General features: G+C 48.9%; 1 protein-coding gene across 3 annotated transcripts in view; it reads right to left on the bottom strand.

Annotated features, from left to right (window-relative positions):
* The window catches only part of TTLL7 (tubulin tyrosine ligase like 7), a 144434-nt gene that overhangs the window by 76141 nt on the left and 54530 nt on the right, over window positions 1-13763 (bottom strand). For all 3 annotated transcript variants that reach the window (XM_075320226.1, XM_075320225.1, XM_075320227.1), the window contains 3 exons: window positions 6846-7004; window positions 2969-3063; window positions 479-626 (listed from right to left, as the gene is read on the bottom strand). In XM_075320226.1, coding sequence (XP_075176341.1) covers window positions 479-626; window positions 2969-3063; window positions 6846-7004 — 402 coding nt within the window. The remainder of the gene's footprint in view (window positions 1-478; window positions 627-2968; window positions 3064-6845; window positions 7005-13763) is intronic.

Genomic DNA, 13763 nt, shown 5'->3' with positions numbered 1-13763 from the left:
TATGCAGCAAGGGACAGAAGTGTGAACTATGCACATGGCAGCCATCAGAAGGTCACACGCAGGTTGTCGGCCTGTAAAAGAGTTGTCATGGATCTGAATGGTGCACAGCTGCAATACCACGTACGGCCTAAACACCGGGGTGGCACTGTTCTCCGAAGAAAAAAAAGTTATGTTGTCTAATCCTGCACAACCCCTTTAAGAATACAACCCGGACCCCTGGTTCTCATCACTATAGGTCTGTACAGTGTATAACGTACTTGCCTACGGGATTATGTACGAGCCCCGTTACCTACAGTGGCCCGTGAGGCCACACTGCACCGCTGATGTAGGCATGCTGGAGTGGACATTGTAGAAATGGCTGGTGTCTCCTCTAGAATCATTGCAGGGTAATAACTGTATTATATGGAGCACCATATGGCGGCACATTGGCTGCCGCAGAGTCTATGTATATGAGCAGTGGAGGGCGCCAGTCTCTTACCAGTTCTTCCTTCCTTCTCTCCAGCGTGTGGCGCTGTTTCTCCCACTCGGAGGACCCCGGTGACAGCCTCTTCATGGAGCCCTGACCGTACAGCCTCTTCTGCGCTTCCGCCTTCTGTTTAGCCAAGTTTTTCTTTTTATCACTCGCTCTGCGGAAAAGAAAAAGCCGAATGATCTCTCTGTAGTGAGGCGTTAAAGGAGCCGCTCTCCTGCTGAGAGGACGTCCGGGGCGGCTCTGCGTCCTGGGATAAAACAAGGACAGATTCACGAATCCCCTGAGAAACAAAACAGACGCGGCTCCTCCTGAAGCTGGCGCCAAAATACTACAAATCTACCGATAATTGGCCGAGCCTGAGCTCCTGAATGGGCAGAAGCTGGGGTCTGAGGCGGCAGCCAAGGAGCAAAGTCACCGTCTCTGATTCCAGGGAGAACAGAACATCAGGACGTGTAATAATATGTCTCCTGTTCCGCAGGGGTGGGGCTAAGTCACCTGCTCCGCAGGGGCGGGACTCACAATAAACATCATATTGGGAGTTCCCGATCAGAAGCCCCTTGAGTAGCCAGAGCAGAGTACTGACTCCAGACCTGACCGGTATTACACGCTTGCCCATTCATTTATATGGTGGCATGTAAAGGGGGCATCTGCAGGAGGAGACAACCCCTTTAATGGGGTGTTCCAATTTGAAGCATTTGTGGCACAGTTAAGGCAGGAGACCCCCAACACAAAGCAGCTGCATTGTCTTCACAGTAGAGGCTTCCGCGCGTCCACATAGAAGCAATCACCACTGACCCTCAAGAAAAGGCGGCATCCAACAAGTGGCCGACGGCGACCGCTGGGAATTACTATTACCATATCATAAATTATTCAGGGGGGGTATTCATTTAATTTATTAATTTCTTACTTTATTCATAATCCTCCGCATAGACAAAGACTTAAGAGGGGTTTACACGCTGCGACATCGCTAGTGTTTGCTGGCGATGTCGAGCGCGATAGTCCCCGCCCCCGTCGTACGTGCGATATTGTGTGATTGCTGCCGTAGCGAACATTATCGCTACGGCAGCGTCACACGCACATACCTGCGATGCGACGTCGCTCTGGCCAGTGAACCGCCTCCTTTCTAAGGGGGCGATTCGTGCGGCGTCACAGCGACGTTACACGGCAGGCGGCCAATAGCAGAGGAGGGGTGGAGATGAGCGGCCGGAACATGCCGCCCACCTTCTTCCTTCCGCATTGCCGGTGTAGGCAGGTAAGGAGATGTTCCTCGCTCCTGCGGTGTCACACATAGCGATGTGTGCTGCCGCAGGAACGAGGAACAACATCGTACCTGCAGCAGCAACGATATTATGGAAATGAGCGCCGTGTCAACGATCAACGATTTTTCATGTTTTTGTGCTTGTTGATCGTCGCTCATTTGTGTTACATGCTGCGATGTCGCTAACGGCGCCGGATGTGCGTCACTAACGACGTGACCCCGACGATATATTGTTAGTGATGTCGCAGCGTGCGTGGGCACTAAGGACCTGAAGAAGCTCAATCAATCACTCTTCCAGGAGAGTGTAACGGACAGGATCTGCAGAGGTGATTGTGCAGGGAGGAGAGGAGGTGAGCTGTGAAATCACCAGTTGTGGCAGAGTTTTGTGGACCTGCTGCGTGACATGTGCAGAGGCCATTGTGCAGGGAGGGGAGGAGGCGAGCTGTGAAATCACCTATTGTGGCACAGTTTTGTGGGCATGCTCTGTGATCTATGCAGAGGCTGTTGTGCAGGGAGGGGAGGAAGCGAGCTATGAAATCAGCTATTGTGGCAATGTTTTGTGGACATGCTGTGTGACATGTGCAGATGCCATTGTGCACGGAGGGGAGGTGGCGAGCTGCGAAATCACTTATCGTGGCAGAGTTTTGTGGACATGTTCTGTGACCTCTGCAGAGGCTATTGTGCAGGCAGGGGAGGAGGCGAGCTGTGAAATCCCCTATTGTAGCACAGTTTTGTGAACATGCTCTGTGACCTGTGAAGAGGCTATTGTGCAGGCAGGGGAGGAGGCAAGCTGTGAAATCACCTATTGTGGCACAGTTTTGTGGATATGCTCTGTGACCTGTGTAAAGGCCATTGTGCAGGGAGGGGAGGAGGCGAACTGTGAAATCACCTATTGTGGCACAGTTTTGTGGACATGCTCTGTGACCTGTGCAGAGGCCATTGTGCAGGGAGGGGAGGAGGCGAGCTGTGAAATCACCTATTGTGGTAGAATGTTCAAAAATATTTAATTATAGATTTATCACCAAAACTGTTGTATAGCAGCAGCTCGATTTCTGCAGGTGACGGCTGCTCTGAAATATCATTTCTTATCAAGCATATTTTGATTTCTACAAATAAAGCCTGCCAATCTCTGGCACGGCTCCGGTCCAGCACAGCGGTCGGGGTTATAGACAGAAAATGGCAAATACCAGCGCGACCCCCCGGACATGGCGACTGCAGACCCCGAGGACGGACATTACCTGATGTTCAGAAGCTTTAATGCATTTAGCAGAACCCCTTTCTTGACATCGTGGTCGATCTTCTGGTCTGTTCCAAAGCTGGGAGCGCGGTTGATCTGTGAAAAAAAGAAAAAAAAAGATGTCAAGAACAAAAGCCAATTAAAAAAAAAAAAAAACAAAAACAGGAACAGCCTGGAATTCACAGCTATACTCTATTCATGCTTAGTGCTTAAAAGCTTTGGACAATCCCTTTAAGTTAGACCCCCATAATTTGGTGCGTCTCTTTGGTGCAGTAAATCTGCGGTCTGTCCTAATGCCAGCAAAGTCTATGAAGTGCTGAGCGCACGCTGCTTCTTTTATCCTTAGTTTTTGGTGGAGGAATAAAGCAGCAGCAGCGTGTCATTTGTTGGTGCGTTTGTTCCTGCGTTTTTAGCCCTTCCAGCCACTGAATTAACTAAACCCTCAGACGTCGCGGTTATTATGGTCCCGGCCTCCCAGTCCGCGCCCAGTCCTGTCACAATAGCGCCTCCTAGGACTACTACCGGACGGTGAAGTAGAAAATCTTGGCACAAACTGACGTTTTTGCCTTAAAGTGATGCTTACACTTTTTGCGCAGTTAGTGACATTAGGATGAGTTACTCTCAGCATATCTTGGTATCACAGGCTGTTAGGGCATGCTGGGAGTTGTAGTTCACCACAGTTTGCAGCCGCCGCCTCTAGACTTCCCAGATGTCTATTGGCCGTGTTCTCGTTTGGGATTTGGGTGATGCTGGGAGTTGTAGTTCACCGCAGTTTGTAGCCTTGGGCTCTACACTTTCCAGACATCCATTCCTTGTGCACTCATTTGGGGTTTGGGTGATGCTGGGAGTTGTAGTTCACCGCAGTTTGCAGCCTCCGGGTCTATACTTCACTGATGTGCATTGCTCGCACAAATATTTGGAGTCCGGGTGATGCTGGGAGTTGTAGTTCACCGCAGTTTGCAGCCTCCGCCTCTAGACTTCCCAGATGTCTATTAGCTGTGCTCTCCTTTGGGATTTGGGTGATGCTGAGAGTTGTAGTTCACCGCAGTTTGCAGCCTCCGGGTCTATACTTCACTGATGAGCATTGCTCGCGCACATGTTTGGAGTCCGGGTGATGCTGGGAGTTGTAGTTCACCGCAGTTTGCAGCCTCCGGGTCTATACTTCACTTATGTCCATTGCTCGCGCACATGTTTGGAGTCCGGGTGATGCTGGGAGTTGTAGTTCACCACAGTTTGCAGCCTCCACCTCTAGACTTTCCAGATGTCCATCGGTCGTGCTCTCGTTTGGGATTTGGGTGATGCTGAGAGTTGTAGTTCACTGCAGTTTGTAGCCTCCGGCTCCCAGATGTCTATTGCTCGCTCACACATTTGGGCACTAGGTGACGCTGGGGGTCCGGATCCTCGGATTTCCCGCACGGGATGCGCCCTCCTCGCCGGCGCTCTTCTATAATGAGGCGCTCGCTAATGAAGCCGCTCTCGAGTGCCAGTCAATAACCCAATTTCTGTCCTTTTCTTAGATTTTAATTAACATCACAAAGCGCGCCCATACGACAGACACGGGGAACAGATTTAACTGTAAAACCAAACAGCGCCGCCTGAGCGAAAATCTATTTTTAATCATTATGTCAACATGCATAATTAAAAGTCCTCATATAAGCCGATACAAATGTACCCAGCATGTGCCGCCGACGCTAATTATGGCATTTAAATTTGCAAATGATTACAGTATTAGACTGGTAAAACTGGCAGCTAACAAGGGAAGGAACAGATCCAAGAATGTAATGTTCTCCCCATAGTCTCCCATCTACAGGAAAGCGGCCCATTAAGTGCGAGCGCTAATGGATGAAAAGAGGAAAATCACCCAAACGAGGACGGGAAAGATCAACCTAATGTATGCCCTCTATACACAACGGCCTCGCCAGAGACTCATACATCTCCCCGCCATTATACCCAATGGTGGCCATAACTGCTAGAAGCACAATCTCACCCTGACGTCATAATGAGCCCTACACAACATCCACTGGACGGGCGACACCACAGGAGTCCATAGAAGGGACTAGGCATTACGGCAACAGCTGCCGTCTCATCCAAAATGGATATTGTGAAGCCTCCACAGCTGTGAAAAGATCAACATGATGTCATCCAGGAGAAGACTGTGACCAGAACTTACAATGACTAAGAGGACCTTGACCAGAGGACCACCCATGAAATTGACTAGTAGAGGAACTCAACCAGGAAGACCACCCATGACCTTGACCAGGAGAAGACCACAAATGAGCCTGACTAGAGTTACCACTCATGAGATCGACCAGAAGTGGATAACTAGGAGGAAGACCATCCAAGACTGCAGCCAGACAAGAACCTCAACCATGAAGACCACCAATGACAAGATGTCAACCAGGAAGACCATCCATAATCTTAAATAGGAGAGGACCTCTACTAGGAGTACCAACTATGACCTCGACCAGGAGAGAGCCTCTACTCACGACAAGCAAACATACTCTTAACCAGGAGTACCACTCAAAGTCAACCAAGAAAGGACTTCGACCAGGAGAACTACCCTTGACTGCAACCAGGAACTTTGGAAGGAACTTTGTCCAGAAGACCAAATAATGACTGCGGCAAGAAAACGACCAGGAGAACCACACATGAAATCGACTAGAAGAGGAACTCACCCAAGAAGACAACTCATGATTTTGACTAGAATTACCACCCATGACATCAACGAATCAACCAGGAGTGGATGTCTAAGCGGAAGACCAGCCAACACTGTGGCTAGAAGAGAACCTCGACCATGAAGACCACCAATGACAAGACTTCATCCAGGAAGACCACCCATGATCTAAACTGGGAGAGGACCTCTACTAGTAGGATGGCCTACCACCTTGACCAGACAAGCATCCATACTTTTTAGAATCACCCATAACCTCATCCAAGGGAGGACATTGACAAGGAAGACCACCAGTGACAATAACCAGGAGAGAACCTTGACCAAAATGACCACGATGACCTCGACCAGGAGAGCATCATGACAAAAGAGACCACCTATAACAAGACCTCAACTAAGAGGACACCCATGACCTCAACCAGGAAGACCACCCTACCGTTATTCAGTAACGGCCTTCTTTATTAAGATCAGAGGTTTCCAACCAGTCTCTTGAGTGCCCCATGTGGCTTGTGACCACTAATATGTGGCTCATCATAGGAGTTCACAGTTATGCCTATACCCAGGACAATGTAAAACCACCAAAATCTGCCACATTGGCTCATATAACTGGATCAAACAGCCAACAGGCCGAATGTATTCTCCCACCCTCCCAACCGAATACTGATGGTCTACCCTAAGGATAGATTTCCAGTTTCAAAAGTATAACCCCTTTATTCATAGTTCCATCATATTTCAACATAATACTACCATACTACGCCGAAAAATAGCCACCATGTAATGCCTACATATATCGCCATACAGTATCCAAATGATATCCCCTATATATTGCCCCCGAAATGCTATAATAGATTGTCCACAAAATACTGCCATACTGTGTCTGAACATTACCATCTTACAATGTAAGATGGGGCTCATGGTGGAGGCCTTGGTAGTCTGTGATGGCAGTGAAGGGGTTAATGAGGAGTCTCTGGTGGTCTTTCGAAGTAAAGATTTTATTTTTGGCCTAACCACTTCCAGTAGAGGAACATTTTATTCCTACTGGATTAGTCAGTGGTGCGGATATGGACCTATCAAATTCAATGGCCATTGATTAACAACCACAGTCTACAACCAGAGGCCCACCAGGGCCCCATATAGTCATCATGGGCTGACCCTGACTGATCCACTATACGAGACAGCTGTATATGCAGGACACAATATGGCGGCGTACCTCCAGCAGCCACGGCTTCAGCTTCCGGTCCAATATAATATCAAAGCCAAGTACTTCAAAGCAGACGCTGTTGCTGGCGGGCTGCTGGCCGGGCCGGCACATCCGGTAAGCGTGGAGCACGTGCGGTTCAGCCACTATCAGCGTTTTCACCACCAATTCCTGGTAAAGAGAGAAAAAGGGATCAGTGCTTCGAAATCCTGAGCTAAGAGCGACAATCGTACGGAGAAGTCCAGCAGCTGTGTATGGGCCCCGAAACAAGGGGGCCCCGAGGCCCTGAAGATAATGACAATGGTTAGTAAGGAAAGAATAATGACAGGGTACAGACTGGAGGAAAGGGGGGGTATCGCAACTACAACTCCCAGCATTCTCTAATATCCTAGGCTCTTGACATGCCGGGAGTTGTCAACACTGAATACAGAGGGTAACGGTATATAAAGGCGGTAATAATGCTGGATACAGAAGTAACGGTGTATACAGGCAGTAATAATGCTGGATACAGAGGGTAACGGTATATACACGTGGTAATAATGCTGGATACAGAGGGTAACGGTATATACAGGCGGATATAATGCTCTATACAGAGGGTAACGGTGTATACAGGTGGTAATAATGGTGGCTACAGAGGGTAACAGTATATACAGGCACTAATAACGCTAAATACAGAGGGTAACGGTATATATAGATGGTAATAACACTGGGTACAGAAGGCAACGGTATATATAGGTGGTAATAACGCATGGTACAGATGGTATATATAGGCGGTAATAATGCTGGATACAGAGGGTAACGATATATACAGGTGGTAACGCTGGATACAGAGGGTAATGGTATATACAGAATGTAATAATGGTGGATACAGAGGGTAACGATATATACAGGAGGTAATAATGGTGGATACAGAGGGTAACGGTATATACAGGCGGTAACACTGGATACAGAGGGTAATGGTATATACAGGCTGTAATAATGCTGGATACAGAGGGTAATGGTATATACAGAATGTAATAATGGTGGATACAGAGGGTAACGATATATACAGGAGGTAATAATGGTGGATACAGAGGGTAACGGTATATACAGGCGGTAACGCTGGATACAGAGGGTAATGGTATATACAGGCTGTAATAATGCTGGATACATAGGGTAATGGTATATACACGCGGTAATAACGCTGGATACAGAGGGTAACGGTATATACAGATAGTAATAACCCTGGATACAGAAGCTAACAGCCTGTATTACTCACGGTTTTTGGATTTATCCTGCAATCTTACACTATCTCTGGTTCGAGCTACGTCGATCAAAGCACCTGAGATTTCCTCCTCCAGTACAAAAGGTCCTAAATCTGCTCTTTGTGAGGGTTCGAAGGAAAACAAGGCCTAAGCCATCCCTACTGGTACAAGCCAAGTCCTTGGATCAGACTTCCATCACATGTTAATCTCACAAGCAGCGGGGTAAATAAATATTGAACACGTCACCAATTTTGTAAGTAAATATATATTACTAAAGCTACTATTGACATGAATATATTACAAGATGTCAGTCTCAACCCATCCGATCCACACAGGCAAAGAAATCAAACCATAGAGGTTCATAAATTATGTGTAATCATGATAAATCACACAGGGGAAAAGTATTGAACACATGTAGAAAGAGAGGTGCAAAAGCTATGGAAAGTCCTGACACCAGCTGAGATCTATCAGTAATTAGAAAGCAAACCTGTCGCTTAATGAAAAATAATATCAGCTGGTTAAACTGATGGCCGATAAAAAGGTGTCCCATTACAAAAGTGCCACACAAGAAACATCTTATGATGGGTAAAACCAGTGAGCTGTCTCAAGACTTTCACAACCTTATGGTTGCAAAACATACTGATGGTATGGATGATGAAGATGAAATGAGGGAGGACATTTCAGTAGACAATGACCCTAACACACAGTGAAGGAAACTCCCAACTGGTTCCAAAGAAAGAAAATAAATCTGTTAAAATGGCTGAGCTAATCACCGGAGCTGAATCCAAGAGAAAGTCTGGAAGGAACTAAAGCTCAGAGTTCATAGAAGGAGCCAGGACCTGCAGGATGTGAGGAGTGTGTGCGCGCGGAAGAATGGGCCAAAATTACACCTCAGCAAAGCAGCCAACTAATGTCTCCATTCAGGAGGCGTCTGGAAGCTTCATCACCAACAAAGGCTTTTATACCAAGTATTATATAAATTTCAGTAATGTGTTCAATACTTTTTCCTGTGTCATTTCTTATTATTACACATCACTAAATGTATGGATATCTATGGTTTGATTTATTTTCCTCTGTAGATTGGATGGATTGTTACCAACATCTGGTGAGAGATTTATGTCAATAGCAGCTTTAGAAATACATTTACTTAAGCCTGCTTTACACGGGACGACCGATTGTACGATTTCACAATCGATCGTACCCGCCCCCGTCGTTTGTGCATCATGGGCAAATCGCTGCCCGTGTCGCACAAAGTCGTTTAGCCCCGTCACACGTATTTACCTGCTGAGCGACCTCGCTGTGGGCGGCGACCATCCACTTCCTGAATGGGGAGGGACGTTCGGCGTCACAGCGACGTCACACAGCAGCCGGCCAATAGAAGCGGAGGGGCGGAGATGAGCAAGACGTAAAAATCCCGCCCACGTCCTTCCTTCCGCATTGTCGGCGGGACGCAGGTAAGCTGTGTTCGTTGTTCCCGGGGTGTCACACGGAGCGATGTGTGCTGCCTCAGGAACAACGAACAACCGGCACAGAGAAGGAGGAACAATATTATGAAAATGAACGACGATAAGGTGAGTATTTTTGCTCGTTAACAGTCGTTCGGAGGTGTCACACGCTACGACATCTTAACGATGCCGGATGTGCGTCACGGAGTCCGTGACCCCGACGACATATCATTACATATATCGTAGCGTGTGACAGGGCCTTTAGATGATGCAAATATCCTTGAAGTATTTTCTTGTTTTTATACCATATTGTTACAATTCTTACTATAAGTAAATAGCAACTTTGGAAGATATTCTAAACTTTATAATATTTTGACTTGTCAGGACTGACCCGGGAATTTGGCTAAAGGGTACTTTACACGCTGCGATATCGGTACCGATATTGCTAACGAGCATACCCGCCCCTGTCGGTTGTGCGTCACGGGCAAATCGCCGCTCCTCCGCTTCTATTGGCCGACCGCTCTGTGACGTCGCTGTGACGCTGAACGTCCCTCCCCCTTCAGGAAGAGGATGTTCGCCGCCCACAGCGACGTCGTGAGGGAGGTAAGTATGTGTGACAGGGGTTAGCGACATTGTGCGCCATGGGAAACAAATTGCCCATGACCCACAAACGACGGGGGTGGGTGCGATCGCTCATGCGATCGCACGATATATCGAAGCATGTGACGGGACCTTTAGTCTTGATCCAAGCAAAAAGTAAAAAATCTTGGGTTCCTGTTTTGGCTGAAGACTAAAGGATGCTTTACACGCTGCGACATCGCTACCGATATATCGTTGGGGTCACATCTTTAGCAACGCACATCCGTTGCCGGTAGCGACATCGCAGTGTGCGACACCAAGGAACAACGATCAACGATCGCAAAATCGTTCAAAATCGTTGCTCGTTGACACGTCGCTCCTTTCCTTAATATCGTTGCTGCTGCAGGTGCGATGTTGTTCCTCGTTCCTGCGGCAGCAGACATCGCTGTGTGTGACACCGCAGGAACGACGAACATCTCCTTACCTGCGTCCACCGGCAATGAGGAAGGAAGGAGGTGGGCGGGATGTTACGTCCCGCTCATCTCCGCCCCTCCGCTTCTATTGGACAGCCGCTTAGTGACGCTGCAGTGATGTCACTATGACGCTGAACGCACCTCCCCCTTGAGGGAGGGCTTGTTCGGCGGTCACAGCGACGTCGCTGACAAGGTATATTCGTGTGACGCTGCCGTAGCGATAATGTTCGCTACGGCAGCGAGCACCAAATGTTGCACGAACGACGGGGGCGGGTGCTATCGCTAGCGATGTTGCAGCATGTAAAGCCCCCTTAAGGATTGCTACAAACAGATTGTACACAAAAGTCATAACGGTGAGGAGAGATTGTACACATACAGTGCAAAGTCTGTGCTATGATCTGTGCAATTCTATACGATTTTCTGTGGAAGTAACTTCACTTGAGACACAAAAGTATCAGGTGAAGGACAATCAGGAAGAAACAGCCACAAGTGATGCAGCCTGAGCTGTTTTGTGTGACATTATGTCCAATTTGCCTTTTTTTCCCTCAGTTTTTGTTATGTTGTTCCAATAAGCACAAGTAAGGCTGCTTTCACACTACGTTTTTTTAACATGCGTCATGAACGTTTTTTTAACGCAAAAACGGATCCAGTGCAAATGCATTTTTATTTCAATGCATTTGCAATGGACTCGCGTTATCAAGCGTTCACCTGCGTTTGCGTGCGTTATAGTGAGGATCCAGCAACTTGCAGTTTTTTAACTTTTTTCAAAAACGCTACTTGTAGCGTTTTTGAGCTGCGTCCAAATACTGCAAATTGCTGGATCCTGACTAAACAGCATGCAAACGCATGTGAACGCTGACATGCTGATAGACAGGATCCTGCTTGCTCTACTGAGCATACCCAGAAACCAGCCTCGCGTGATCAGTCTCTCTCTCCCCCTCCCTCTCCCTCCTCTCTCCCCCGCCTGAGAGCGGAGGACGCTCGTAACCAAGGTAAATATCGGGTAACTGCGGGCTTAGTTACCCGATGTTTATCTTGGTTACGTGTGCAGGGAGCAGGCAGCCCTGCTCCTAGCAGCTGCAGACACTCGTAACCAATGTAAGTATCGGGTATCCAAGCAAGTTACCCGATGTTTACCTTGGTTACGTGTGCAGGGAGCCGGCTCCTAGCAGCTACAGACGCTAGTAACCAATGTAAATATCGGGTATCCAAGCAAGTTACCGGATGTTTACCTTGGTTACGAGCCTCCGCAGCTGTCAGATGTCAGCTCCCAGTCTTTCACGTTCAGTTCCCCTCACTCCCGATCACATGACTCCAATGCCCGCCCATAAACTTAAAGTGACAGGATCCTACAAAATAACACATGTGTTTGCATGCGTTTTTCTTTGCAAAAACAGGATCCGCTTTTGCAGCAAAAAATGTTCATGACGCATGCTAAAAAAAACGTAGTGTGAAAGCAGCCTAAGATAAAACGGTGTAGAAAAAAACGTGTAACTGCAATAATTATCTGGGAGAAATACTTCATTTTCTGGAACAATTTTAAGGTGCCAAAATGTTCAGCCATGATGGTATAAGCTTGATGGTCCAACAAATGGAGGCCACCTCTGAAGAACAGGAGCAGAGCTTGTACCCATAAGAATAACCCCGCATAGGTAGGTGAGAATTGTCAGCAGACACCGGCGAGACCCTGGCTGCCCCAAGAGATGAGGACAGAACATATCACTAGGGAGGATTGTAGCTCTATATACACTGCGCTCAGACATCATGGCTTCATTGTTTTTATGAGAATTGGTGAGTGGGTGAGGATCAAACTATCCCCCCGACACATAGCGACTATAGGGCGCCCTCTGGCACATAGTGATTATAGCAGCCCCCCAGCACATAGCGACTAGAGTGCCCCCCCCGGCACATAGCGACTATAGCACCCCCCCCCCCCCCGACACATAGCGACTATAGTGACCCCCGGCACATAGCGACTATAGGGCGCCCTCCGGCACATAGTGACTATAGCAGCCCCCCAACACATAGCGACTATAGCACCCCCCGGCACATAGCGACTATAGCACCCCCCCGACACATAGTGACTATAGCAGCCCCCCAACACATAGCGACTATAGCACCCCCCGGCACATAGCGACTATAGCACCCCCCCGACACATAGCGACTATAGCACCCCCCCGACACATAGTGACTAGAGTGCCCCCCGGCACATAGCGACTATAGGGCGCCCTCCGGCACATAGCGACTATAGCACCCCCCCGACACATAGCGACTATAGTGACCCCCGGCACATAGCGACTATAGGGCGCCCTCCGGCACATAGCGACTATAGCACCCCCCCGACACATAGCGACTAGAGTGCCCCCCCCGGCACATAGTGACTATAGAACCCCCTCCGGCACATAGTGACTATAGCACCCCAACGGCACATAGCGACTATAGCAGCCCCCCAACACATAGCGACTATATAGTTCCCCCGGCACATAGCGACTATAACGCCCCCTGGCACATAGCGACTATATCACCCCCCCCCCGGCACATAGCGACTATAGAGCCCCCCCAGCACATGGTGACTATAGCACCCTCCCCTGGCATATAGCGACTATAGCACCCCCCCGGCACATAGCGACTATAGAGCCCCCCCAGCACATTGTGACTATAGCACCCTCCCCTGGCATATAGCGACTATAGCACCCCCCCGGCACATAGCGACTATAGAGCCCTCCCCGGCACATAGTGACTATAGCACCCTCCCTTGGCATATAGCGACTATAGCACCCTCCCCTGGCATATAGCGACTATAGCACCCCCCCCCGGCACATAGCGACTATAGAGCCCCCCCCCGGCACATAGTGACTATAGCACCCTCCCCTGGCATATAGCGACTATAGAGCCCCCCCCCCCCCTGCACATAGCGACTATAGCACCCTCCCCCGGCACATAGCGACTATAAAGCCCCCCCCCAGCACATAGCGACTGTAGCACCTCCCGGCACATAGCGACTATAGTGCCCCCCGGCACATAGCGACTATAGTGCCCCCCAGCACATAGTGACTACAGCGCACCCCGACACACAGTAACTACAGCGCCCCCCAACACACAGCGACCCCCCAGCACATAGCGACTATAGCGCCCCCTTCGGCACATAGTGACTATAGCAGCCCCCCAACACATAGCGACTATAGCAGC

Source organism: Anomaloglossus baeobatrachus, chromosome 8 (genome assembly GCF_048569485.1).
Source record: "Anomaloglossus baeobatrachus isolate aAnoBae1 chromosome 8, aAnoBae1.hap1, whole genome shotgun sequence".
NCBI lineage: Eukaryota > Metazoa > Chordata > Amphibia > Anura > Aromobatidae > Anomaloglossus > Anomaloglossus baeobatrachus.
This window is presented reverse-complemented; position numbering and strand designations above follow the sequence as displayed.